The 24,838-nt window shown below is 46.7% G+C and overlaps 1 protein-coding gene across 1 annotated transcript in view; it reads right to left on the bottom strand.

The window, feature by feature from the left end:
* The window catches only part of LOC126094953 (Down syndrome cell adhesion molecule-like protein Dscam2), an 890,199-nt gene that overhangs the window by 238,907 nt on the left and 626,454 nt on the right, over window positions 1-24,838 (bottom strand). Inside the window, exon 8 of the mRNA XM_049909611.1 lies at window positions 18,246-18,447. Within this exon, the coding sequence (XP_049765568.1) occupies window positions 18,246-18,447 (202 nt within the window). The remainder of the gene's footprint in view (window positions 1-18,245; window positions 18,448-24,838) is intronic.

The raw sequence follows: 24,838 nt of genomic DNA, 5'->3' as shown, positions 1-24,838 counted from the left end.
TCAGAACGAACCCCTTGTGTGCGACGTCGCAAAAGGCCAAAGATGTTTGCAGCATTCGCCGCCTCGTACTTTCTCTACCGTGCAACCACAATGTTGGTTGCTAATGGAAATGGCTACAGGGGATGGTATTAGAGGTATCCAATGGTGAGCACAGCATGAGCGTAGTGGAACTGCGGAGTCTGTAACGCCGGAAATACCTAATCCATCTATTGTACTATAAATTTTTCCTTATTTTGTTACCTGAATATATGACATTTCTGTGTCTTCGTATATTGTAATTGTTTTACTATTTGTATATATATATTTATCCATCTATGTCGATGTATAATTGGTTTGTTTCGTAAATATTATTTGTATTTTACGCTGGGTCTGGCCTAGGGAAAACTATGCTATCGAACGAATACATCGATAGGTCGTGTGGAGAACCAAAGTGTTTAGGATCTTTGGTTGTGTGAACTCGGCCGCTTGGAGCGCGGGCAGAGGGAGTCTGGCGGGAATAGGTTGGCGGAGCAGGTGTGTTGTGTTACGCTCCCGCGAGTTGCCGCGCTTTCGGGGTTGGGCAGCATGTAATTGCGCTCGACGTGCTATGGTAGTTTCTGACACGGTGTCGCGGACGGGAAGCATTAGCTGGCGCACATCAAGAGCCCGTTTCGCCTGGTGACCGTGTCGAGAAGTAGGCGTGCCAACATCCAGCTTCTGCAACAGCGACGGCCGACAATGAGTGACTGTCGCCACCTCCTCGATCGACGGCTTCAAACCTTCATTCAACCAACAAGGAAGACTGGAAGCACGTAAAGTTTTAGAACTGTATGGCATACCTCAGCTTTTAAAATTGTTGCATCACAAAATTACAGCAACTTAGCATGAACCTTAGTTGCTCATTGTCCCAATTGCATTACCAAGCAGGGTCCCTTCCTTTTTCGAAATGAACCCGAGTGTCGTTGAAATTCAAACGCCAGCATTAAAGCAATATTATTCTATTTCGCTGCTTTAATTTCAAAGTTCAGTTAAGGTATTCATAGCTGGCTACAATATTCAGATTACACAAGCACAAATTAAGAGTGCGAGTTTTGTTACCGTATTTTAGCTTACCTGTGACTGCAGCTCAGCTTGGTACGTGCTAAATTTTACTATTGTTAAATGTTCAGAATCATTTAATTCAAGTTCAAAGTTAAATCTCTTATTTCTAAATTGCGTAGATTCAAGTAGCTTTTGAAATGATTGTTGGGGTAGTCCAAGACTAACCGTATTTTACTGAATTTCGATGTGCTTCAGAAAGAAAACTCACTATTAACTTCAGTCACTAAATTAACTTTCGATTTTCCGGTTTTATTAATTATTTTGCTAAATTAAGTCAGAGTGTAGCGAAATTTATTGCTTCTGACAAACTTTCAGTTTTCACACTACACGTGTCAACCTTCAGTTGCCACGTTTCTAGTGCTAATTATATGTGCAATAACCTTTCTTTTTCAGTTATTATAGTAGTTGTCCATAGGACTGGCGACCGTAATTTTCCCCAAATCTCAAATATCTAATTACCGCTGGTTAGTTGTTAATGTAACGGCCGCACATTTACTTTCTTTATTACCTTTACCCCTTTTCAAAATTAATTTCCACTAGTTTCATTTGCATTTTTCCTTTCATTTAGATGTAACCCTTTCCTCCCTCTTTACCAACAGATTAACTTCGGTGACTATTGCTTTTCACAAATTTCCATTAGGTACACGCTGTTTAATTTTCCACTGTCATTAAGGTCGATAAGTGAGGGGGAGGTTACAAGTCGACGAGTGACTCACAACTGTTGTACATCACTAGTGGTTCTGAAATAAAGCAGAGCAATGGCAACGATAACCAAAGCAAACATTGCATTATACCTACAGCCACAAGTGCCGAAATTGACATTTCGTCAGAAAGGGATCCAAAGAAGTTCGCAGAGTGGCAGATGAAATACACTACTGGCCATTAAAATTGCTACACCAAGAAGAAATGCAGATGATAAACAGGTACTCATTGGACAATCATATTATACCAGGACTGACATGTAATTACATTTTCACGCAATTTGGGTGCATAGATCGTGAGAAATCAGTATCCAGAACAACCACCTCTGGCCCTAATAACGGCCTTGATACGCCTGGGCACTGAGTCAAACAGAGCGTGGATGGCGTGTACAGGTACAGCTGCCCATGCAGCTTCAACACGATACCACAGTTCATCAAGAGTAGTGACTGGCGTATTGTGACGAGCCAGTTGCTCCGCCACCACTGACCAGACGTTTTCAGTTGGTGAGAGATCTGGAGAATGTGCTGGCCAGGGTAGCAGTCGAACATTTTCTGTATCCAGAAAGGCCCGTACAGGACCTGCAACATGGGGTCATGCACTATCCTGCTGAAATGCAGGGTTTCGCAGGGATAGAATGAAGGGTAGAGTCACGGGTCGTAACGTATCTAATATGTAGCGTCCACTGTTCAAACTGCCGTCAATGCGAACAAGAGGTGACCGAGTCGTGTAACCAATGGCACCCCATACCATCACGCCGGGTGATACGCCAATATGGCGATGACGAATAGACGCTTCCAATGTGCATTACCGCGATGTCGCCAAACACGGATGCGACCATCATGATGCTGTAAACAGAACCTGGATTCATCGGAAAAAATGACGTTTTGCCATTCGTGCACCCAGGTTCGTCGTTGAGTACACCATCGCAGGCGCTTCTGTCAGTGATGCAGCGTCAAGGGTAACCGCAGCCATGGTCTCCGAGCTCATAGTCCATGCTGCTGCAAACGTCGTCGAGCTGTTCGTGCAGATGGTTGTTGTCTTACAAACGTCCCCATCTGTTGAGTCAGGGATCGAAACGTGGCTGCACGATCCGTTACAGCCACCTTACCTTTATCAAAGTCGGAAACGTGATGGTACGCATTTCTCCTCCTTACACAAGGCATCACAACAACGTTTCACCAGGCAACACCGGTCAACTGCTGTTTGTGTATGAGAAATCGGTTGGAAACTTTCCCCATATCAGCACGTTGTAGGTGTCGCCTGTTGGTTAATTTCGCGTCGGTAGCACGTCATCTTCATGGAGTAGCAATTTTAATGGCCAGTAGTGTATTAGCGTTTCAGTAAAATGAGTTAGTGGAATGTGTGGTGCTCGACTATGCGGACAATGTACATGAGGAGTACAATGAATACGATATGTGCGTAATAAGTGAAAGTGATACTGCAACAGGTCTCGAACCACGTAGTTGACCATCCGTTTTGGACAGGGAGCCACAAATCACGTCTGCAGTGAAACGCAGAACATGACAGTCATTGCACAGGGAGCGGGCAGTAAACATAATTACTTACACGGAAGTTCATCAGCAGCATAGTATAAAAAAAAATTATGAATAGATTTCGAATAAGTCTACAGCACTGATACCTTCTAGTGCATAAGAAAAACTACTGATATTCAAGGGGAAACGAGGCGCAATTGTTACAAAAACTGGTGTTTGCGCGTTTCAAGGATGTTCGCTACAATTGACATGGTATCATGACAGTGACCTACTACGTTATGCACATCAAATTGCGCGCGACATAAATTAAAGTGATGTCAAGGGAAACAGTGGATGTTTGCATAACTTCAAACAGTGCTACAGAATTGGAAGATGTAAGATAACGAAATTTCAAACAAAGCTTTAACTTGACGATGCACAGCAAACTGGTGATTGGGCCCAAAAATCTGTAGATGAGATAAACAAACTTATCCCATAGTTCAGTAATGAATTTCTTTTTAACTCCGACCAATCGAGATTTCAAGAGGAAGTGCATACGAACGGAACCTTGGAAATTAAAACTACTAAGAGAATTGTATCGAGATCAATTAACATCAATGCCAAGACGCATTCGTGTACAATTATGTCGAACGTTAAGCTGCATTATAAATTGGCTGAAAGTTGTTTATTGCACTGCGATATGTCTGTGGTGCTTTGCGCCTTACGATTGTTTCTCATGTGCGTGATCTTGCAAGGGCAGTAGGAAATACGTATGTCACAGCAAGAAAGAGTGGAAAATTTGCGTAAGAGAACTACAGCTGTGGTATGAGCACTGTTTTGGCCAATAGCTCGTCGAAATGACTTGATTTTGCTTGATTCCTGGTCTGCGTATGAAGATCATGCTGCTTAAGAGTAAACTATCCCTCGTGAAAAGTCTGTGACTGTGTAGTTCATACTACCCAGAACCATTGTAAAATTCAACCTCTGGTTGGTTGTTTTTTCCGTGCATATTATCAAACTATCTGCAGCTACGCCTTGAAGGATAGTCAGTTTCACAGTAAGCTCGACGACAGACTGATTCGCATTCGGTTGCATGCTACCACATTCCATCAGTTCTTATCACCTCCTTACACCAATATGATTATATACACCCTCTTTAAGAGCGGATACCTAGGTGACGTCCTACACGGTTTGTAACTTCCAAGCCTTCGATCTTGATGGTGCGAACCTTCGTGATCATTGTGGCGTGCCATTTTTCATTCAGTGTTCACGGTGCAAGTTAACAGTTTATTTTGAACATTTCTTCAATGTCAGTGATGTCCATTTTGTGAAGTGTAATACATACATCCCATTGAAGGTTGATCTCTGCACCTCCTGGTTACACTTTTTTCGTCGCCCTTCTAATGCACATGGTGAGTCATTAGCAGCTAATATTTCTCCTGTCATAACTGTTAACATAACACTTCAAAATTAGACTTGCTGTAGATTGTACTTGCGATCTCACACTCAAGGGGTTCCTTATGAGAGGTTGAGCTTGGCCTCTTCTCGTGCATGGATCACCTGCCGTGAGATATGTCATGTCATGAGAAATGCACCAAAGGCTCAGACACTACACTGTGCCGACACTCCACACTGTCCACAGGAGAACAAAACTCTGCCTATTTGGAGTTAGATCGAGCGAGGTTGCGCAGTAGTTGGCACACCGCACTCGCATTCGATTCAAACCCGCGTTCGGCCATCCAGAATTAGATTTCCCGTGATTTCCCTAAATCGCTCCAAGCAAATGCCAGGATGGTTCCCTGGAAAGGTCACGGCCGATTTCCTTCCCCAACCTTGACACAATCCGAGCTTGCGATTGTATGGAGTGTATCAGAACTCTCCACTACATAGAAAACAATGTAGCCAACATAACGCTATTCTTTGCGTTGTGTGAGCACTCAGATATCCATCGTAACAATCCGAGGGCGAAACATGGGAGCGCGATTCTAAGCATTGTTGTGAGTCGAGGTCTGTCGGCGAGAGTTGAATAGTAGTGTCGGTCGAGAGCTCGGAGAGAGAAGACGTGTCACGTCGGTGATGGCAGATCTTACCACACTCAAGGCCTGATTTCATCTATATAGCCAGGAGAGATTTAAGTGGCTTAACTACGCTTGAAGACGGAATTCAAGGTAAAATTCGCAAGCGTAGTGCAGAGGCAGTTGAAGGGTAAGGCTTGTGATAGTTAGTCCAAGTTTGCTAGAATCCCATGTTTTGCTTGTCAGTTAAGGAAGCCTCTTTATCCTTCATATGATAATAATTATTCTCTACATCTAATTAACAAATAAATTCTTTCGTTATAAAATGTTAATGTAAGTTTGAAATTGAAATTTTTTGTTAATCTGGCACTCAGCCATTATTGATACCTATGTTATTCTAATTGTCATTGTCTATTATTGGTTATGGGTTACGATGATTCTGAAGTTTTTAAATAGACTTAATCTATGAAATTCCTTCTCACAAGTTATTTAGTAGTTAACAGGACCCAAGCGAACTCCTTTTTCTTAAATGCATTCATAGTAACAACAAGCTTTAGCCGCTGCTGCTGCATGCTGCTGCGAATTGCTGTAAACCACATGGAAAAAGGCAGTCATATGAAGAGGTGAGTGCAAAACTTAGGGACAACACAGCTGGTACACCATACATGTCATGTACTCTAATCCAGTAAATTCCGTTGCACAAGTCAGATTCTGTATCAGTTGTAAATTCTTATTCGAAAAAGTAGATAGCTTAGATATTCATTGTTACAGTTTCATTGGCTCCTGTAGTTTTCCATATTCAAATACGAAGTCAGCTAGCTTATCAAAATGTCAGTTTTAAGTTTTTCGTGTAAAGATCTGTTGAGGGCTTAAAGGACAGTGAAACTGACACTCATACAACACGCACACAGTGTTATGCTGGTCAGATTCCGTTTACCGATAACTCGGGTTGCTTATCGAATCCTATTTTTACAGACGAGCATAGGCAATATTGTTTTTAGCTACGTTACATATTTGTTGAAGTTACGTTACATATTTGTTGATGTTACGTTACATAATGGTTGCATACGTGTTACAAGCACCGCCTCTAATGACCTCCGTGCCGATGGGACGTTAAACCCAATCTTTCTTCCTTCCTTATCTGCAGTTCACTGCTGTAGTAATGCAGGGTCGTTATAATCACACTTTCGCTTCTTGAGCCAGTGTAGACGGAAAACTATTTACCCCATGGGTACACAAGTTTATAGGAATGATGTTCAGACTGTGCGCTGCAGTGTATGCGTCTTTAGTGGGGTCAGTGTCATGACGTGCTGTTAGACGCCGGTACTGTTACGGGGACGTAGAGTTGAAACACAGGCATCAACTGCACTGCGGTTGCAGACAGTCAACATACACTCCTGGAAATGGAAAAAGAACACATTGACACCGGTGTGTCAGACCCACCATACTTGCTCCGGACACTGCGAGAGGGCTGTACAAGCAATGATCACACGCACGGCACAGCGGACACACCAGGAACCGCGGTGTTGGCCGTCGAATGGCGCTAGCTGCGCAGCATTTGTGCACCGCCGCCGTCAGTGTCAGCCAGTTTGCCGTGGCATACGGAGCTCCATCGCAGTCTTTAACACTGGTAGCATGCCGCGACAGCGTGGACGTGAACCGTATGTGCAGTTGACGGACTTTGAGCGAGGGCGTATAGTGGGCATGCGGGAGGCCGGGTGGACGTACCGCCGAATTGCTCAACACGTGGGGCGTGAGGTCTCCACAGTACATCGATGTTGTCGCCAGTGGTCGGCGGAAGGTGCACGTGCCCGTCGACCTGGGACCGGACCGCAGCGACGCACGGATGCACGCCAAGACCGTAGGATCCTACGCAGTGCCGTAGGGGACCGCACCGCCACTTCCCAGCAAATTAGGGACACTGTTGCTCCTGGGGTATCGGCGAGGACCATTCGCAACCGTCTCCATGAAGCTGGGCTACGGTCCCGCATACCGTTAGGCCGTCTTGCGCTCACGCCCCAACATCGTGCAGCCCGCCTCCAGTGGTGTCGCGACAGGCGTGAATGGAGGGACGAATGGAGACGTGTCGTCTTCAGCGATGAGAGTCGCTTCTGCCTTGGTGCCAATGATGGTCGTATGCGTGTTTGGCGCCGTGCAGGTGAGCGCCACAATCAGGACTGCATACGACCGGGGCACACAGGGCCAACACCCGGCATCATGGTGTGGGGAGCGATCTCCTACACTGGCCGTACACCACTGGTGATCGTCGAGGGGACACTGAATAGTGCACGGTACATCCAAGCCGTCATCGAACCCATCGTTCTACCATTCCTAGACCGGCAAGGGAACTTGCTGTTCCAACAGGACAATGCACGTCCGCATGTATCCCGTGCCACCCAACGTGCTCTAGAAGGTGTAAGTCAACTACCCTGGCCAGCAAGATCTCCGGATCTGTCCCCCATTGAGCATGTTTGGGACTGGATGAAGCGTCGTCTCACGCGGTCTGCACGTCCAGCACGAACGCTGGTCCAACTGAGGCGCCAGGTGGAAATGGCATGGCAAGCCGTTCCACAGGACTACATCCAGCATCTCTACGATCGTCTCCATGGGAGAATAGCAGCCTGCATTGCTGCGAAAGGTGGATATACACTGTACTAGTGCCGACATTGTGCATGCTCTGTTGCCTGTGTCTATGTGCCTGTGGTTCTGTCAGTGTGATCATGTGATGTATCTGACCCCAGGAATGTGTCAATAAAGTTTCCCTTTCCTGGGACAATGAATTCACGGTGTTCTTATTTCAATTTCCAGGACTGTAGGTCTGAACGAGGTGAGCAGCGGGTCACTCGATAAGCTGTTTTACGAAAATGACAACAATAGTGCTGACCCACTTCTCGCGAATCGGCGCATTTTAAGGAACGCGGGGTAATCGACCTTCCGCGCCGATGGTGAAGAACATGATTTCGAGGTTCGAATTAACTGGCAATATGGGAATTGCTCCTGGGAGAGGCCGACGGTCAATTGCGCCACAAATTCTCGAAGAAGTTATTGCTTCTATGGCTGAGAATGCTGGACACAATCTTTAATACTTAAGCAATGCACGAGCTGTGTCACGACAGCTGGACATTCCATGATCCACCTTTCGAAAAGTGTTGCGAACAATTACTGTGAAACGGTGTGTCTAGTGCGGTTCGAGTCTGTCGTGGATGCAGACGGTCGTCACAACGTTTTTAACCTGGAATATAAACACAGTACGCAATTAACAATTGGTACTCCCTCATGTGGAAATTAAAATGTGTTTCTTTCAATGGTTTGTTCGTTATTTCTCTTCCACATGTCCTTACAAATGTTTCCACAAAGGTTTCATAGGAGCGCTCTCAAGTGGTGGAAGATTAATTTTAACCACCCTGTGGATAAACTAAGCGTATCACCGAATATGACTGAAACCAGAGACTTTGAACGGTACAGACAGTCCATACTGCCATGTTTGGAAACCTGCTCCGAGCCTTTGAAAGTCGACGCTTCATCTAAGTTGACGATCTGTCAATAAATAAGCTGGGATTATCTTGAAATGGAGGGAAATAGAGTTGAGGCAGAAGAAATAAAAACTTTGAGATTTGCCGATGATCTTGTAATTCTGTCAGGCAGAGCAAAGGACTTGAAACAACAGTTCAGTGGGATGGATGGTACGTTGCAACAGGTTATAAGATGAGCATCACCAAAAGTAGAACAAGGGTAATGGAAAATAGTTGAATTAAATCATGTGATGCTTATGAAATTAGATTAGGAATAGAGACACTGAAACGAGTAGATGTCTTTTACTATTTAGACATTGTTCAAATGTGTGTGAAATCTTGTGGTACTTAACTGCTAATGTCATCAGTCCCTAAGCATACACACTACTTAACCTAAATTATCCTAAGGACGAACACACACACCCATGCCCGAGGGAGGACTCGAACCTCCGCCGGGAACAGTCACACAGTCCATGACTGCAGCGCCTTAGACCGCTCGACTAATCCCGCGCGGCGTTTAAACATTGTCTAAGTCTAGAGGACGTAAAATGCAGAGTCGGTAAAGCACGAAAATCGTTTCTGGAAACAAGAATTCGTTAACATATAATTTAAAGTTAAGCTTCAGGAATTTTTTTCTGAAGGTATTTGCATTGAGTCTAATCTTGTACAAAAGGGAAACGTGGACGATAACCATTTAAGACAAGAACAGAATACAAGATTTTGAAATGTGGTGCTACGGAAGAGTGTGAAAAATTAGATGGGTAGATCTAGTAACTAATGAGGAGGTACCGAATCGAACTGCGAGGAAAGAAATTCATGGTAAAATTTGACTGAAAGAAATGATCGGTTGATATACTACTGGCCATAATAATTGCTACACCACGAAGATGACGTGCTACAGACGCGAAATTTAACCAACGGGAAGAATATGCTATGACATGCAAATGATTAGCTTTTCAGAGCATTCACACAAGGTTGGCGTCGGTGGCGACACGTACAACGTGCTCACATGAGGAAAGTTTCCAACTGATTTCTGATACACAAACAGCAGTTGACCGGCGTTGCCTGGTGAAACGTTGTTGTGATGCCTCGTGTAAGGAGGAAAAATGCGTACCATCACGTTTCCGACTTTGATAATGGTCGAATTGTAGCCTATCGCGATTGCAGTTTATCGTATCGCAACATTGCTGCTCGCATTGGTCGAGATACAATGACTGTTAGAATATGGAATCGTTGGGTTCAGGAGGGTAAAACGGAACGCCGTGCTGGATCACAACGGCCTACAGTCGAGATGACAGGCATCTTATCCACATGACTGTCGCGGATCGTGCAGCCACGTCTCGATCCCTGAGTCAACAGATGGGGACGTTTGCAGGACAACAACCATCTGCACGAACAGTTCGACGACGTTTGCAGCAGCATGGACTATGAGCTCGGAGACCATGGCTGCGGTTACCCTTGACGCTGCATCACAAAAAAAAGGCTTTGAGCACTATGGGACTTAACATCTGAGGTCATCAGTCCCCTAGAACTTAGAACTACTTAAACCTAACTAACCTAAGGACATCACACACATCCATGCCCGAGGCAGGATTCGAACCTGCGACCGTAGCGGTCGCGCGGCTCCGGACTAAAGCGCCTAGAACCACTCGGCCACTCCGGCTGGCGCTGCATCGCAGACAGGAGGGCCTGCGACGGTGTACTGAACGACGAAGCTGGGTGCACGAATGGCAAAACGTCTGTTTTTTTTGGATGTATCCAGGGTCTGTTTACAGCATCATGATGGTCGCATCCGTGTTTGGCGAGGAGACACCCTACAATTGCATTTATTCCACAATATATAGTCACTTCACATCGCCCTCAAAGGCATGCAACACTGAGCCGCTGAACACTGCCGCGTCTAAGTGTACCACCAACCATACATCAATGCAGAGCTCTGAACTGTGCAGCCCACAAGGGAATGCAGCTCTCAGCAGTAAAACATCGCTGCACCGTCAGCGTTCACCATCTGTCGTGACGGATGAACTAACTGTGCCACCACACAACAAAGCAGAGACTCTGAATTGTGCTGTGAGCTCTGAGCAGCTGAAAGTTATTACGCCTTCAGAGTTCACCACAAGTTGTGGCACAGTTCAGTGTGTATCATCAGCCACAGCACGAAGCGGAGACCACAATGTGCAGCCGGATTTTCTCTTCCTGCGGACTGGGTGTTTGTGTTGTCCTCATTATTTCAACATCATTATCATCATCATTGGTGACGGTAGCTTGACTGGACTGTGTAAAAATATTGGACTGTGAAAATTTTGGGACTTTGTACAGGCCCTGATGACCCCGCAGTTGAGCACCCCACAAACCAAACATCATAATCACAATGTGCAGCCATTCCCTATTCCCCATGTAGAGTTAAGCGCTTTGATGTATAAAAGGCTATGTTGTAGAGTTAGTGTTTTGTACCTATAAATCCCAATCATTCGTAGTCACGTTTACCTTGCTCTAGTTCCTGACTGGAGTGGTACTGGGTTACCAGGACTGTCTTTGTGCCTTGTACGAGAAAACAGACACGCATAGAACTAGTTTTCACTTCGGATAAGACGTGTGAATGGAAGAGTGGTCGCTAAATATAGGGAAAATTTCGAGTATATGTGTCTCACACAGCTTTAATTTGTAAGGAAGCTTCTGCCTTGAAGCATACATAGCTATGGAGTATAAAATTTCGTTCTGAATCTAGACACAGAATTTATTTCCCATGCGAAACCGGGTTTTATCTTCATCTGCCTCACAGCTTCGTGCAAGCAAGTGCTAAACGATTCAGTGATCAGAAGACTTATTTTAAAGACATACATGATAACAGAAGGGGACGTGGACAGTCAATTTCACGGGTGAGTCTCATGAATGTCAGCCTATGAAGAAATAAACCCAGATGTCATACTTGCCCTGTGCAAACCGGAGAACTTTCGGTAAATTAAAATAAAAAGTATGATGGCACTCTACTAGAAAAAAGTTATATTCATAGTCCATTTAGTTATGCGGCTATTTTGCTTCTATTGACTCAACTAAATGAAGTTCCTGTTTGACCGGAAGCATAACGAAGCGTCAGACTGAAATGAAGGCTAATTGTGCAGAAAAAGTAACTCATATTTGAATACATAATTACTACGTCGCTTGAGAGGGCGGGTCGATTACCGCACGGTTAGAGCGACGCTTATGGCTAGGTTAGCGGCAACGATACACAATTTTTATAGACTAAAATGTTGTTATACTTTTCCGTCTAGTGACCTCGACATCAATGTGATGTTAAAACCCTAGTCACCCTTTTTTGGTTATTATACTTTTCTTGTTCCTCTCGATGAGATAAAACTGAAAACTACAGAGCACGATGCTACGACCACTTTTAGATAAAAAAGAATACTTTTTTGTGAACAAACTGCCGCGTTTATTGTATCCTGCATGCGTTTTCTTAGGACGTTTTTGTAAATTTGGAAAGCTGAGGTGCCAGAGATCCCCTAATATGAGCAACTAAAACTGCTTTACATACAGATTGACTGAGTTCCTGATCTATACTCCATGTTCGCTGTGATCAGTAATTAAAGCAAAGTTGTACATAGGTAGAAGTGGGTGTCACGAGTGCGTGGGCTGCTTTCCAGGTTTGCGATTAACTTTTACATAAAGCAGCCACAAAAAAATGAAGGTTCTGTTTTTGATCAGCGGCATCTCCCCGCAGCTCTACACACTTACCACCACGTCGACGCCTTGACTCCATGGCCGCTGAGAAAGTTTCTTTGGGATTCTGTTCTTACCACTGAAAAAATGCTGATGCAATAGTGACACGACTGTAGAATGTATGAGCACAGAGTGCGTCTTTCACAGCTTGGAAAAAAAAGCAAAATCGCTAGGAGCCATAAATAAGGGATATGAGAAACCACTTCCATGTTGTTGTCCTAGTCTGATAGCAGTTTTTGTCTGCCAAGAAGGTTCAACTCGAAGTCCCTAACTGCAGAGTGAAAACTCTTTATAGAATCCATTCCCTAGACTGTGCCCAAGCCATTTCTCCTTTATTTCTTCCCGCCAGTACTAATCCCCGAAGGTAAGGAGGAGAAATTCTGTGAAGCTTGGGAATTAAGTGATACGGAAGTAAAGTTGTGAGGTCGAATCATGAATGACAGCACGCAATCGGTAGAGCGTTAGCTCGTTAAAAACAATGGTTCAGGATTCAAGTCGTGGTAAGGCACTCAGTTTTCAGCTCCCAGGAAGTTTCTCCTCAAAGTTAATGTCACGAAGAAACTTTCTGTGCCACTTTTGCCCGATGCACTGGTGCTTCAACGTGGTGAAAGAGCACACCAGCCTTTTCCGACCGTTTTTGTCGCACTGTTGCAAAAAACATGTACTTCAAAACATCTTTATAGCTCGCATCTGATACCGTAGTGCCATTTCGACTACAATTAATTAGGAATACGCCATCGACGTCTCAAAACATAGTCACCATGAAGTTTACAGCACTGGGTCTTACTCGAAATATGTTAGGAGGTGGTAAGTTCTTGAGCTTTCAATGAGATAACTGGAGCTTCCTTTAAGGACTGAGAAAAAAAAAAAGAAAAATGTAGGTTCCATGTACCATTTCCTGTAATAACTGTTGAAGAGAAAGCTCCATTGATGCTCTGATCACGTGACAGGGTCGCCTGGCGTAATGCCACGTGTAAGTAGGCTGTTTATGTTTTCTTATTGGTAACGCCACGTAGCGCTCTGTATGAAAATCACTGGCTGTGCTGTGTGCAGTCTGTGGCTAGTTTGCGTTGTTGTCTGCCATTGTAGTGTTGGGCAGCTGGACGTGAACAGCGCGTAGCGTTGCGCAGTTGGAGGTGAGCCGCCAGCAGCGGTGGATGTGAGGAGAGAGATGACGGAGTTTTGAAATTTGTAATACTGAATATCATGAACTGCTATATACATTATGACTTTTCAACACTATTAAGGTAAATACATTGTTTGTTCTCTATCAAAATCTTTCATTTGCTAACTATGCCTATCAGTAGTTAGTGCCTTCCGTAGTTTGAATCTTTTATTTAGCTGGCAGTAGTGGCGCTCGCTGTATTGCAGTAGTTCGAGTAACCAAGATTTTTGTGAGGTAAGCGATTTGTGAAACGCATAGGTTAATGTTAGTCAGGGCCATTTTTTTGTAGGGATTTTTGAAAGTCAGATTGCGTTGCGCTAAAAACATTATGTGTAAGTTTAAGCATAGTCCTGTATAATTGTTCAAAGGGGACGTTTCATACACGTCCGCACCCTTAAGTTCGCCCGCCAGCATTCGCGACGCTCACCTGCAGAAGACTTCCAACACTGTTACGTCAACATGCACGATAGTGTGCACAGATCCCACGTATTTCCAACTGTGGAGGAAGTATCTTTCGCATTCAATCGTCGATGTTCCAAAGCAAATCGTGTGGTCGTGTTTTGGCAATGCCTACAAGGGGGTGGGATTAGAGGTATCCAATGGTGAGCACAGGATGAGTGTAGTTGAACCGCTTATTCGACGAGTAACCCACAACTGTGCCAGTGGTTCTGAAACAAAACAGAGCAATGGCAACGATAACCAAAGCAAACATTCCATTATACCTACAGTAACAAGTGCCGAAGTTGACATTTCGTCAGAAAGGAACCCAAGGAATTTCGCAGGGTGGCAGATAAAAAATTTTAGCGTTTCTGCAAAATGAGTCAGTGGAATGTGTGGTTCTCGACTGTGCGGAAAATGTTCATGGGGAGTACAATGAGGACGATATGTGCGTAATAAGTGAAAGTGACATTGCAACAGGTCTCGAACCACGTAGTTGACCATCCCTTTTGGACGGGGAGCCACAAATCACGTCTGCAGTGAAACGTAGAACATGACAGTCATTGTACAGGGAGCGGGTAGTAAACATAATTACTTACACGGAAGCTCACCAACAGCATAGTATAAAAAAATTACGAACAGATTTCGAATAAGTCTGCAGCATTAACACTTTGTAATGCATAAGAAAAACTACTGATATTCAGTGGGTGATACGAGGAAACGATTGTTTTGGTTCATCGTCACACGACTGTGTGACCTCTTTTGAACTGTCACACTCACGAATTTCAGCCGCGTAAGTTTACAAAACGAACGACTACTCGCCGTTCTTGTGACGAAAACGACTATCAAAATAATTCTCTCTCTCTCTCCGCAGTCATTGTGTGCTGCACAACGCTACCATCTGTGTCACAAGTACACAAGTACTGCCTGTCTGTTTTAAGCAAAATTGCATATTTTTAGATAGTTCTAGTTCTGAGAAAGAGAATCAGAAACCTTAGAAACTGAACGCACCTTGTGTGCGTGATGGTTGGAATGAGGCAGATCAGCAATCATTTCATTAACATGCTGTAGGGACAGTAAGAAGAGTAAATGACTTAGTACCGATGCTTGTGGTACACAAAATATCTACTGTGTCCAGACTAAGCGCCTGCAACTCCCGCTTCCCGTTAAGCAGACCTGTACAGCGGGCGCCGGACCGATTAGGGGTCAGCCTGGCCGGTCGTCCCGGAAACACAGACGCTTCCCAGAGACCACCAGGAGGCGTCCACGGCGCCGCAAGAGGTCGCTACAGGCACGGACCTCTTTCCTTCCGCTCGACACGTGACTGCAAATAGAGCCAGCCATGTCCATGCGCCAAGCAGTATTTAGGCTGGCGCAGGAGCCTGAAGAGGCTCAGCCATTGGCATCTTTGTCCTCCCCTCTGCCCCACCTAATCCTCCTTCCCCTCTTGGCAGGTCCCCGGACTCGCACACGCTAAGTGGACATTCGCGCGCCGGAGAACATCGCCATCAGTGTCTCGTGTGTGCCGTCGTGTTTAGTGTTCAGTGTTCACCGTTACACTCCATCGTTCACCTGTGCCATCGCCATCTTCAGTGTTAGTGCGTCGTGACAACAGTTTGTAGTGTGGATTATCGTCGAGTGTGAATGGCTCCACGTTTGTCTTTAGGTGTCTACTGTTTTATTAACCACCGTTATGTAACTTATGTGTATTCTTTCTGTTGTTTTCTCATTGTCTATTCTATGGCTGAAGAACAGCGTAGAATGCTGCTGACAGCCTGCCTGTTGTACAGGTTTTGAAATAACAATAAAGAAGAAAAACCGTGAAGAGGTCCTTTTGTATTCCCCTCCTCTGCCTTCCCCACTCCCTGTCGCGTCTGCCCAGCACCCCCCACCCCTCTTATGGGTCCTTATCCTCCATCGGCTCCTTTCCCGCCTCACCCCCTTCGCTTTTCCTCTTCTTCCCCCCTTTTTATTTTCCCATCATCTGTCCAGTTTCCCCCCACCTGCTCTCGGCTGTGGTATGTCACATTTGCCAACTTTTTAGTGCAGTATTCGAGTGACTGTTCAGTGTTGTTCGTCTTTCTCGTGTTGCGAACAGAAACCATGCTGTCGCCAGGTGTGAATTTTATGTCTTTTGCGAACAGAAACCAGACTGTCGCCGTGGTTGTTTTTAATTGTCTGTCTATTGTTTTACCTGTCTGCTTCGTATGTATTTTATTAGAATCATCATCCCTATGTTCTTTGTTTTAAGTTCCACGATTTTTTTTCGCCATGTTACTCTTTAAGTCTCCGATTTTATCGCCTGTTTTTATTATTTATTCTCTTCGTCTTTTTAACAAAGTCTGTAGGCTGAAGAGCGGCATACTAAGCTGCTGCCAGCCCGCCCCCTTCGGGGGGGGGGGGGGGAATTGAAATTCAATAAAGAAAAAAAAATCCTGAAGAGGTAGTTCACGCCGAGCGAGCCCACTGGTGACACCGTAGCCGCCGCGTCATCATCCACCGCCGCCAGCGTACCGGAGCCATCCTCGCAGGACCTCTACTCGTCCTCGGACTCACGTGACGGCAACGTGGACTCCGCGCCGCTCTTCACGAGACGCCCGGGGATCGGTTTGGTGAAGTTGTATGGTTACTACAGACAGTTTATGTTTGGAACAATCTCTGACTTAGTTATTGGTAGGCTTGGAGGATCAGTCCTACCTCACGAATATTGTTTGTAAATTTTGAAGAAAGACTTTAGTTTAAATAAAAACGCTATAACTCACACTCTGAGATTTTCCTATCCGCGGACGGCGGATGTATTAATATCACTACACTGAAATCACCCACATCACTACAGGGTGATGATAAAAATACTTTTCTAGGGATATGTGTATTGAAACGTCCCCTTATGAAAAATTGTACATGACTGTGCTTAAACTGACACACAATATTTTTAGCGCAACGCAATCTGACTTTCAGAAATCCCTACAAAGGAATGGCCCTGACTAACATTAACCTGTACCTTTCACAAATCACTTACCTCACCAAAAATCTTGGTTGCTCGAACTACTGCAATACAGCGAGCGCCACTACTGCCAGCTAAATGAAAGATTCAAACTACGGAAGGCACTAACTACTGATAGGCATAGTTAGCAAATGAAAGATTTTAATAGAGAACAAACAATGTATTTACCTTAATATCATCAAAAGTCATAATATACGAGGGCTGTTCGGAAAGTAAGCTCCGATTGATCGCGAAATGGAAACGACTATGATAATCCGATAAAGCTTTGCACAGATGTGTTGGTCAGTGTCTCTAGTATGACCCTAGATAGCATCACGTCACTCCTCTCATTTCTGAGCTCACAGTGATCGCGTAAAGTTGTCTAGAGAATAGTGTCTCCCGCCAAGTACGAGGACCTGGTGAGAAATTTCGCCTGAAGCTATACAGCCAACATTACATAACTGTCGTGCAGTTTCTTCTACAAGGCAATATTCTCAGCCGCATTCTGAAGGGGCAATGAAGATGTTCCTGCATCGTTTTCAATTGGAAATGTTTGACTACCCACAATACAGCCCGTAATTGACTCCCCCTGCGTTTCATTTCTGCTCACATGAACCGCTGGCTATGAATACAACATTTTGGCACAGAAAACGAGCTGTAGGCCAGCGTAGAGAATTGGCAGAAAGCACTGGCGGCTGTCTTTTATGATGAGGGTATTGGAAAGTTGGTACAACGCTACGACAAATGTCTTAGTCAGAACGGCAACTACGTAGAGAAGTAGCTGGATGGTGTAGCTAACTGTTAAAAATAAAACATTTCTAATTTTCACTGTGGTTCCCATTTCGCGATCAATCGGAGCTTACTTTCTGAACAGCCCTCGTATATAGCAGTTCATGCACAAATTTCAAATCTCCGCCATTTCTCTCCCCACATCCAGCACTGCTGGCGGCTCACCTCCAACTGCGCAACGCTACGCGCTGTTCACATCCAGCTACCGCTGCCCAACACTACAATGGCAGACAACAATGCAAACTAGCCACAGACTGCACACAGCACAGCCAGTGATTTTCATACAGAGAGCTACGTGGCGTTACCAATAAGAAAACCTAAACAGCCTACTTACAGTATGTAGGTAGAAGACGTGACGGTGTGTCTTACCAGCAGGTGCGGCGTGACGTGTACGGCGAGCGGCGCGGTGACCTGCAGCGAGGCGTGCACCCGCTGCTCGCCGAAGGCGTTGTGTACTCGGCACTCCCACCTGCCGGCGTCCTCCGGCCGCGCCCCCAGGATGTGCAGCGCCTCCTGCGACGCCCACACCCGCCCGGAAGAAGCCACCGGCGTCCCAGACTCGTACCACCACCTGCGACAAGCACCGGGCCAGCTGGAATCGCCAGTTGTGAAGCACACGATGTAGGCGACGCTGCATCCGAGTGTGGACACGACGAAAGTCAGACGGACTTGCAGGAACTGTTTCACGCAGAACACTGTGGGGGACTCACACATTATCAGATTACAGGGCAAGCGTAAGGTAGCAGTCAAATCGTAATTGCGTGTGAGCGTAGTGTATCGATCGTATTCGGTCGAAAAAAGTGAGTTACAGCAGAGCCAGCTGCAAGCGAGCGAGAGTGTTATGAACTGCAAAGCAAAATGAACTGTAACTTTACTTTCAAAATATTTTCTTAAAGAATTTACTTTATTTACTCGCGATTCACCAAGAACATTAACACATTTAATCGCACTAAGTGAGCGTGGAAGTAGTTGCCAGGAAGTAACTGATGGAAAAGTCACGACCGCTCACAACGACCTCTGAAAAACTACACTGGTGCAAATCTGCAACACATCAGATTACTTTAAACTAAAAATTTTAACAACTCACACAAACACATTAACTATGCACCCTGCAAGAGGGATGGAAATGGTACAAACACTATTTGCCACCAAAAGTGCAATTTGTTTTTAAAAGGGTTCTTACGGTGGAAGGGTGGCAACTTGATAAAAATGGCTATTTAAATAAATCCCGTGAAATTCAGACTTACATAAAATGTACAACATGCTCTATATTACACATATATCGCCTCGCAAGACGATAGGCAAGATAAACACATATTTCAGGAATACGGCCTTTACCTTAATTCTATAAATTCGTTGAATTTAACCAAGTATATGAAACAACATATCTTCAACCACTTAACTTCTAATAAACTGAGATGTCTGGCGAAGACCTGGCGCAGCACCCCCAAAACGCTCTCCCGAACCGTCCGCTGCCAGTCGCTTCAACGGACACAGGAAGGCGCGCCGATCTCCCGACACAGGGCGTTGCAAGTCCCCCCGGCCAGTCCGATGTCGTGGTTTCGCTCCTGTTGCTCTCGTGTGAACCGCGAAGCCACTACCCGTTTCTATACGGCGCTGCCCACTGGACTCAGGTGGGAACCTCACATGCGCCGACGCTCAAGGCGGACAACTCATCTCGTGCCTCAGTGCGCGACCGACCAACCGACCGATCCAACCGCCAATGACCGTTGCCCGAGCAACTCGAGCAGACTGGCGGCCTAACGCGCAGACTCAGATGCAGGAACTCAGCACCGGCCGGGCGACCACTAGCTGAGTTCTGTTACTGGCGGAGTGGCAAGACTCTCATTTTCTGGCCTTAAAGTTGATCGAAAGGATAGACATACTAGCACTCCGACGACAGACAGACACTAACTGCAGCACAAATACAAAACAGAGACAGACTAGCAACTGGTGACGCGAGACTGACCTAGCCTCACTCCGACCGACACCGCCGAGTTGTTTTTTTTCTTTATTGTATTTCAATTCCCCATCGGGGCGGGCTGGCAGCAGCATATGCGTTGCTCTTCAGCCGAAAGACATAGAACAAACAATAGAAGACATTTAAAAATAACAAAGGAGAGAATATGGTGAGAATAGATATAAAAAAGGGGGAACATCATGAAAGGCAATAGACAAAAAAAGGGGCGACTGTAAAATGGAGATAAAAACTGTTTAAAAGTAGCTCACACAAAAGCCACACACTGCGACAATTAAAAGAACACAAGGCACAGTATGACGGGAGCGTAAAAAGTATCACGGATGGCATAGCATATAACAAACACTAATGGCGAATCTCAAAGCAGTACATAATTAAAATCACACCTCTTGACGCACAGGAGAAACGGCACTAAACATAACACTGACGTGACCGAAAGAAGGGAGGGAAGGAGGGAAAGAGAGGGGGGAGATGGGCGGGGGGCACGCTGAAGAGGGCCGGGTAGGGAGGGATGGGGGAAGGAAAGAGGCATGTATGGGGTGCAGGGTCTGAGGGAGGGGGGCAAGGAGGAAAATCCGCTCTGGGAGAAGGAGGGGAGAGGAAAAAGGGGGCCCTGGGAAGGGGGGGGGAACAAGACCAGGTTATAGTTGGAAGGAAGGGTAGATGTCACAGTGAAGTTTGTCATCTGGGAGGGGGAGGCGCTGGAAATTGCCCTGATGAAGGAGATGGAGGGTGTGCAGGTGGAGAGAGGGAGGGATACAGCGATAGAGGCGCGGCAGTGGGCGGGGGGTGGAGTGGAAGGAGGAAACCAGAGGGTGGGAGGGATCAAGCCTGCGGACAATGTAAAGGATGCGGAGATTTTGGAGGAACAGGAGGAGGTGGGGGAAGGGGATCAGTTCATACAGGAGCCGTGTGGGGGAAGGAAGGCACATACGGAAGGCAAGGTGGAGCGCATGGCGTTAAAGGATTTGGAGGGCCTTGTAAAAGCGGGTGGGGGCGGAGATCCAGGCAATGCTGGCATAACAGAGGATAGGACGGATGAGGGATTTGTAGGTGTGGAAGATGGTAGAAGGATGCAATCCCAATGTCTGGCCAGACAGGAGTTTCAGAAGGCGGAGGCAGGAATGGGCTTTCTGCTGGACGGTCTGGAGATGAGGGGTCCAGGTGAGGTGTCAGTCGAGGGTGAGGCCAAGGTATCTCAGGGTGGGGGTGAGCTGGATGGAACGACCATAAAGGGTGAGGTAGAAATCATGGAGGCGAAAGGAGCGAGTGGTGCAGCCTATGATGATTGCCTGGGTTTTTGAGGGGTTGAGATGGAGGAACCACTGGTTACACCAAGTGGTGAACTGGTTAAGGTGGGTTTAGAGGGTATGTTGGGACTGTTGAAGGGTAGGATAGAGAGCCAGGAAGGCAGTGTCATCAGCATACTGGAGAAGGTGGACTGGTGGGGGTGGCTTGGGCATATCAGCCGTATACAAGAGATAAAGGAGAGGGGAGAGGACAAAACCCTGGGGGACGCCAGCCGTGGGATAAAAGATACGAGAGTTGGTGCTGTGGAGGGTGACATAGGAAGGACGGTGCAAGAGGAAGGAAACGACCAGATGGACAAAATTATAGGCAGAGGGTAGGTTTGGAATTTAAAGAGGAGACCGGGATGCCATACACGGTCATAGGCATTTTGGCAGTCAAGGGAAACAAAAATAGCGGAGCGACGGGAGTTGAGCTGGAGGGAGAGAAGGTGAACGAGGTTTAGGAGTTGGTCTTCAGCAGAGAAGGAGGGTCGGAAGCCACACTGGGCAAGGGGAAGGAGGTGGTGTTGAGTAAGGTGCTGATGGATACGGTGGGAGAGGATGGATTCAAAGACCTTACTGAAGATGGAGATGAGTCAAATGGGACGATAGGAAGATGCGGCCAAAGGGGGTTTGTTGGGTTTGAGGAATAAGAGGACGTGGGAGGTCTTCCACAGGTCAGTGTAGAAGCCAGTAGAGAGGATGACATTATAGAGATGGGTGAGGACAGTCAGGAAGGAATAGGGGTTTTTCAAAGGTGGCGGTAGGTGACACAGTCGTGACGAGGGGCCGTGTTGCGTTTGGACTGGAGGATAAGTTTAATGTCTTGCTGTGATGGGAGTGTTTATGTCAGAGGGGGGCAACTGCCCCAAGTACTGGAGACTAGGAGCAAGTGGAGTGACCGAGGTATCGGCACGTTCCATGATGGTGGGGAAATGAGAGTAATCAAAGTGGGGATCATCAGGGATGGAGAAGACCTCGGAAAGGTGGGAAGCGAAGTGGTTGGCCTTACTGAGGTTGTCAGGAAGGGGGCGATCGTTATGGAGAAGGGGGTAGTGGGGAGCGGAAAGGGAACCAGTAAGGCGATGGAAGGCGGACCAGTACTTGGAGGAGTTGATAGGGAGGGTGACGTTGAGTCGTGTGCAGGTCTGGCGCCAGTCTCGGCGTTTCGTTGCTGTAATAAGGTTCCGTACGTGTCGCTGTATTTGCCAGTGGCGTTGGAGTGTATCCCTGTCACGAGTGTGCAGGACGGAGCGATAGAGGCGGCGGGATTCACGGAGGAGGAGGACAGCACGCGGAGGGAGAGTGGGACGGTGTGGGTGGATGGTTTTAGTAGAAAGATGGGCCTCCACGGCGTCAGTAATTACCTTCTGAAGGAAGGACGAGGCGTGGATATTGTCGTCAGGATGGCGATAGGTAAGAGGGTGGCTTTCGACCTGGGTGGAGAGTCCCGGTAGGCATTCCAGTTGGCACGGTGATAGTCATGGACGACTTTGGGAGGGGGTGAAGGGTGCGGAGCCGGAGGGGGGCGGTGAGCAGACGTTATGGTGAGAAGGACAGGAAGGTGATCGCTACCTGTGGGGTCAAGGACAGCGACAGCGATACGCCCAAGCAGGTTGGCAGAGGCAATGACATCATGGCGTGGCGTCACTTTCGGGTCGGGTGTGCTGGGGAAGGGGAACAAGGTCACCTTGGATCGTGGAGAGGAACTGATGCCACCGCCGAAGGGCGGCAGGAGTGCGGCTATGGATGTTGAGGTCGGCGGCAATCACATAGGTGGAGAAGGTGCGGTCAATGTGCGAGATGAAGTCATAAGGAAGAGGAGCAGTGGAGCGGACATAGATGGTCGCACAGGTAATGGTGAGGGAGGGGAAGAAGATGCTGAGGATAAGGTGTTCAGTGGGGTCATTGAGGAGAGGTTGTGGCCGGATGGGGATATGCTTAAGGTGGCCAATCGGGACTCCACCCTGCGCACGAGGACCAGGGGTGTCAGTGCGGTGGAGGATATAGGGAGAGCCGAGCTGATAGCGCCTGAGGGCGCACGTGAACAGGCAACCTTTCCGCTTTCCCACCAGAAGGAGACACCAAAAGCTGTGATCGCCACAGCGGTGCCACCGCCAGAAACGGAGGGCGACTACTTCGCACAACGCGCAGCGACGCGCTCTTCAAAACAGCAATTTTTTACCACGGTTCACAAAACATAGCCGACAGGCGTTGCGAAGCGGAGCCAGCTGGGCATGGTATAGCAACAGCTAACGCTACAATATGCTAGCGGAAGGACGGAAACCTTCCTCAATTGCCACCATGAAAGTGTTTAGAGTACCTGCCTAGAGCCCTAAACGAACGTAATCTGGAGCATATAAATAGTCAGCCATTCATGTACTAAATCATTCTCGTCTCATTATCATAGTCTACACCACAAGCCTGTGACATCCGATGCAAAATCCCGGAATGCAGTACAGGGTCTGCTATTTGACCACGAGACGGGGCAGCCTGCCCGGCGTCACAAGGGAGCTGCCCACTTGCTGTAGGAAGTCCACGGCCATCGTCAGCCGCGCCGCCGCGCTGCCATCATGGCCGGAAACATCGCTGACAATGGTATTCGAGCGATGCCACGCTCTCTGCGCTGTCAGGAATGCTGGACGTCTATTATTTTGCATGAGAGGCAAGTGGACGTCTCCATCAAGCTGCTCCTAATGTACTACAGCCGGAATAAAGAAATTAATTGAACATATCTACTGTCCTCCTGACGTCTCATTTCACTCTCCACGGGTGACAATCCAACGGTCATTTAATATGAGATATTCCATAATCTTTCGGACAAGCAGGCGGTACAGTATTACTTCTTTTTCTGGCATTTCGACAGACAACAGTACAGCCATCTCCAAGGTGACTTCAGAATGTACCAGGTTGAGATTCATTGAGAGAGTCCTTAGAAAATGTAGTCCATCAACAAAGGAGGTGGCTTACAAAACACTCGTTCGACCTATACTTGAGTATTGCGCATCAGTGTGGGATCCGTACCAGATCGGGTTGACGGAGGAGATAGAGAAGATCCAAAGAAGAGCGGTGCGTTTCGTCACAGGGTTATTTGGTACCCGTGATAGCGTTTCGGGGATGTTTAACAAACTCAAGTGGCAGACTCTGCAAGAGAGGCGCTCTGCATCGCGGTGTAGCTTGCTGTCCAGGTTTCGAGAGGGTGCGTTTCTGGATGAGGTGTCGAATATATTGCTTCCCCCTACTTATACCTCCCGAGAAGATCACGAATGTAAAATTAGAGAGATTAGAGCGCGCACGGAGGCTTTCCCGCGAACCATACGCGACTGGAACAGGAAAGGGAGGTAATGACAGTGGCACGTAAAGTGCCCTCCGCCACACACCGTTGGGTGGCTTGCGGAGTATAAATGTAGATGTAGATGTAGATGATGACTTATAACTAAGGAGTAAATGTGCATGCACCAGAGATATGGCAGATGGCAATGACTGCATCAGTCATAGATGAAATTTTACACTTCTAAGTGTCAAACATAGTAAGCACTTGTCAGCAAACACGCAGTGCCTACATATTATGTCATTAATTACTAAACGTAGTGGCTTGTGTCAGAATGACAGGCAGCAAAGACAGAACAATAATTCCTCTGAGAGAACAGGCGTGAAATGAGCGGTTTCCATGATCTGTCGAGCTGGAAACAGTC

The sequence above is a fragment of the Schistocerca cancellata genome, chromosome 1 (genome assembly GCF_023864275.1).
Source record: "Schistocerca cancellata isolate TAMUIC-IGC-003103 chromosome 1, iqSchCanc2.1, whole genome shotgun sequence".
Classification (NCBI taxonomy): Eukaryota; Metazoa; Arthropoda; class Insecta; order Orthoptera; family Acrididae; genus Schistocerca; species Schistocerca cancellata.
The sequence above is the reverse complement of the archived record's forward strand: the minus strand, read 5'-3'. Positions and strand labels throughout refer to the sequence as shown.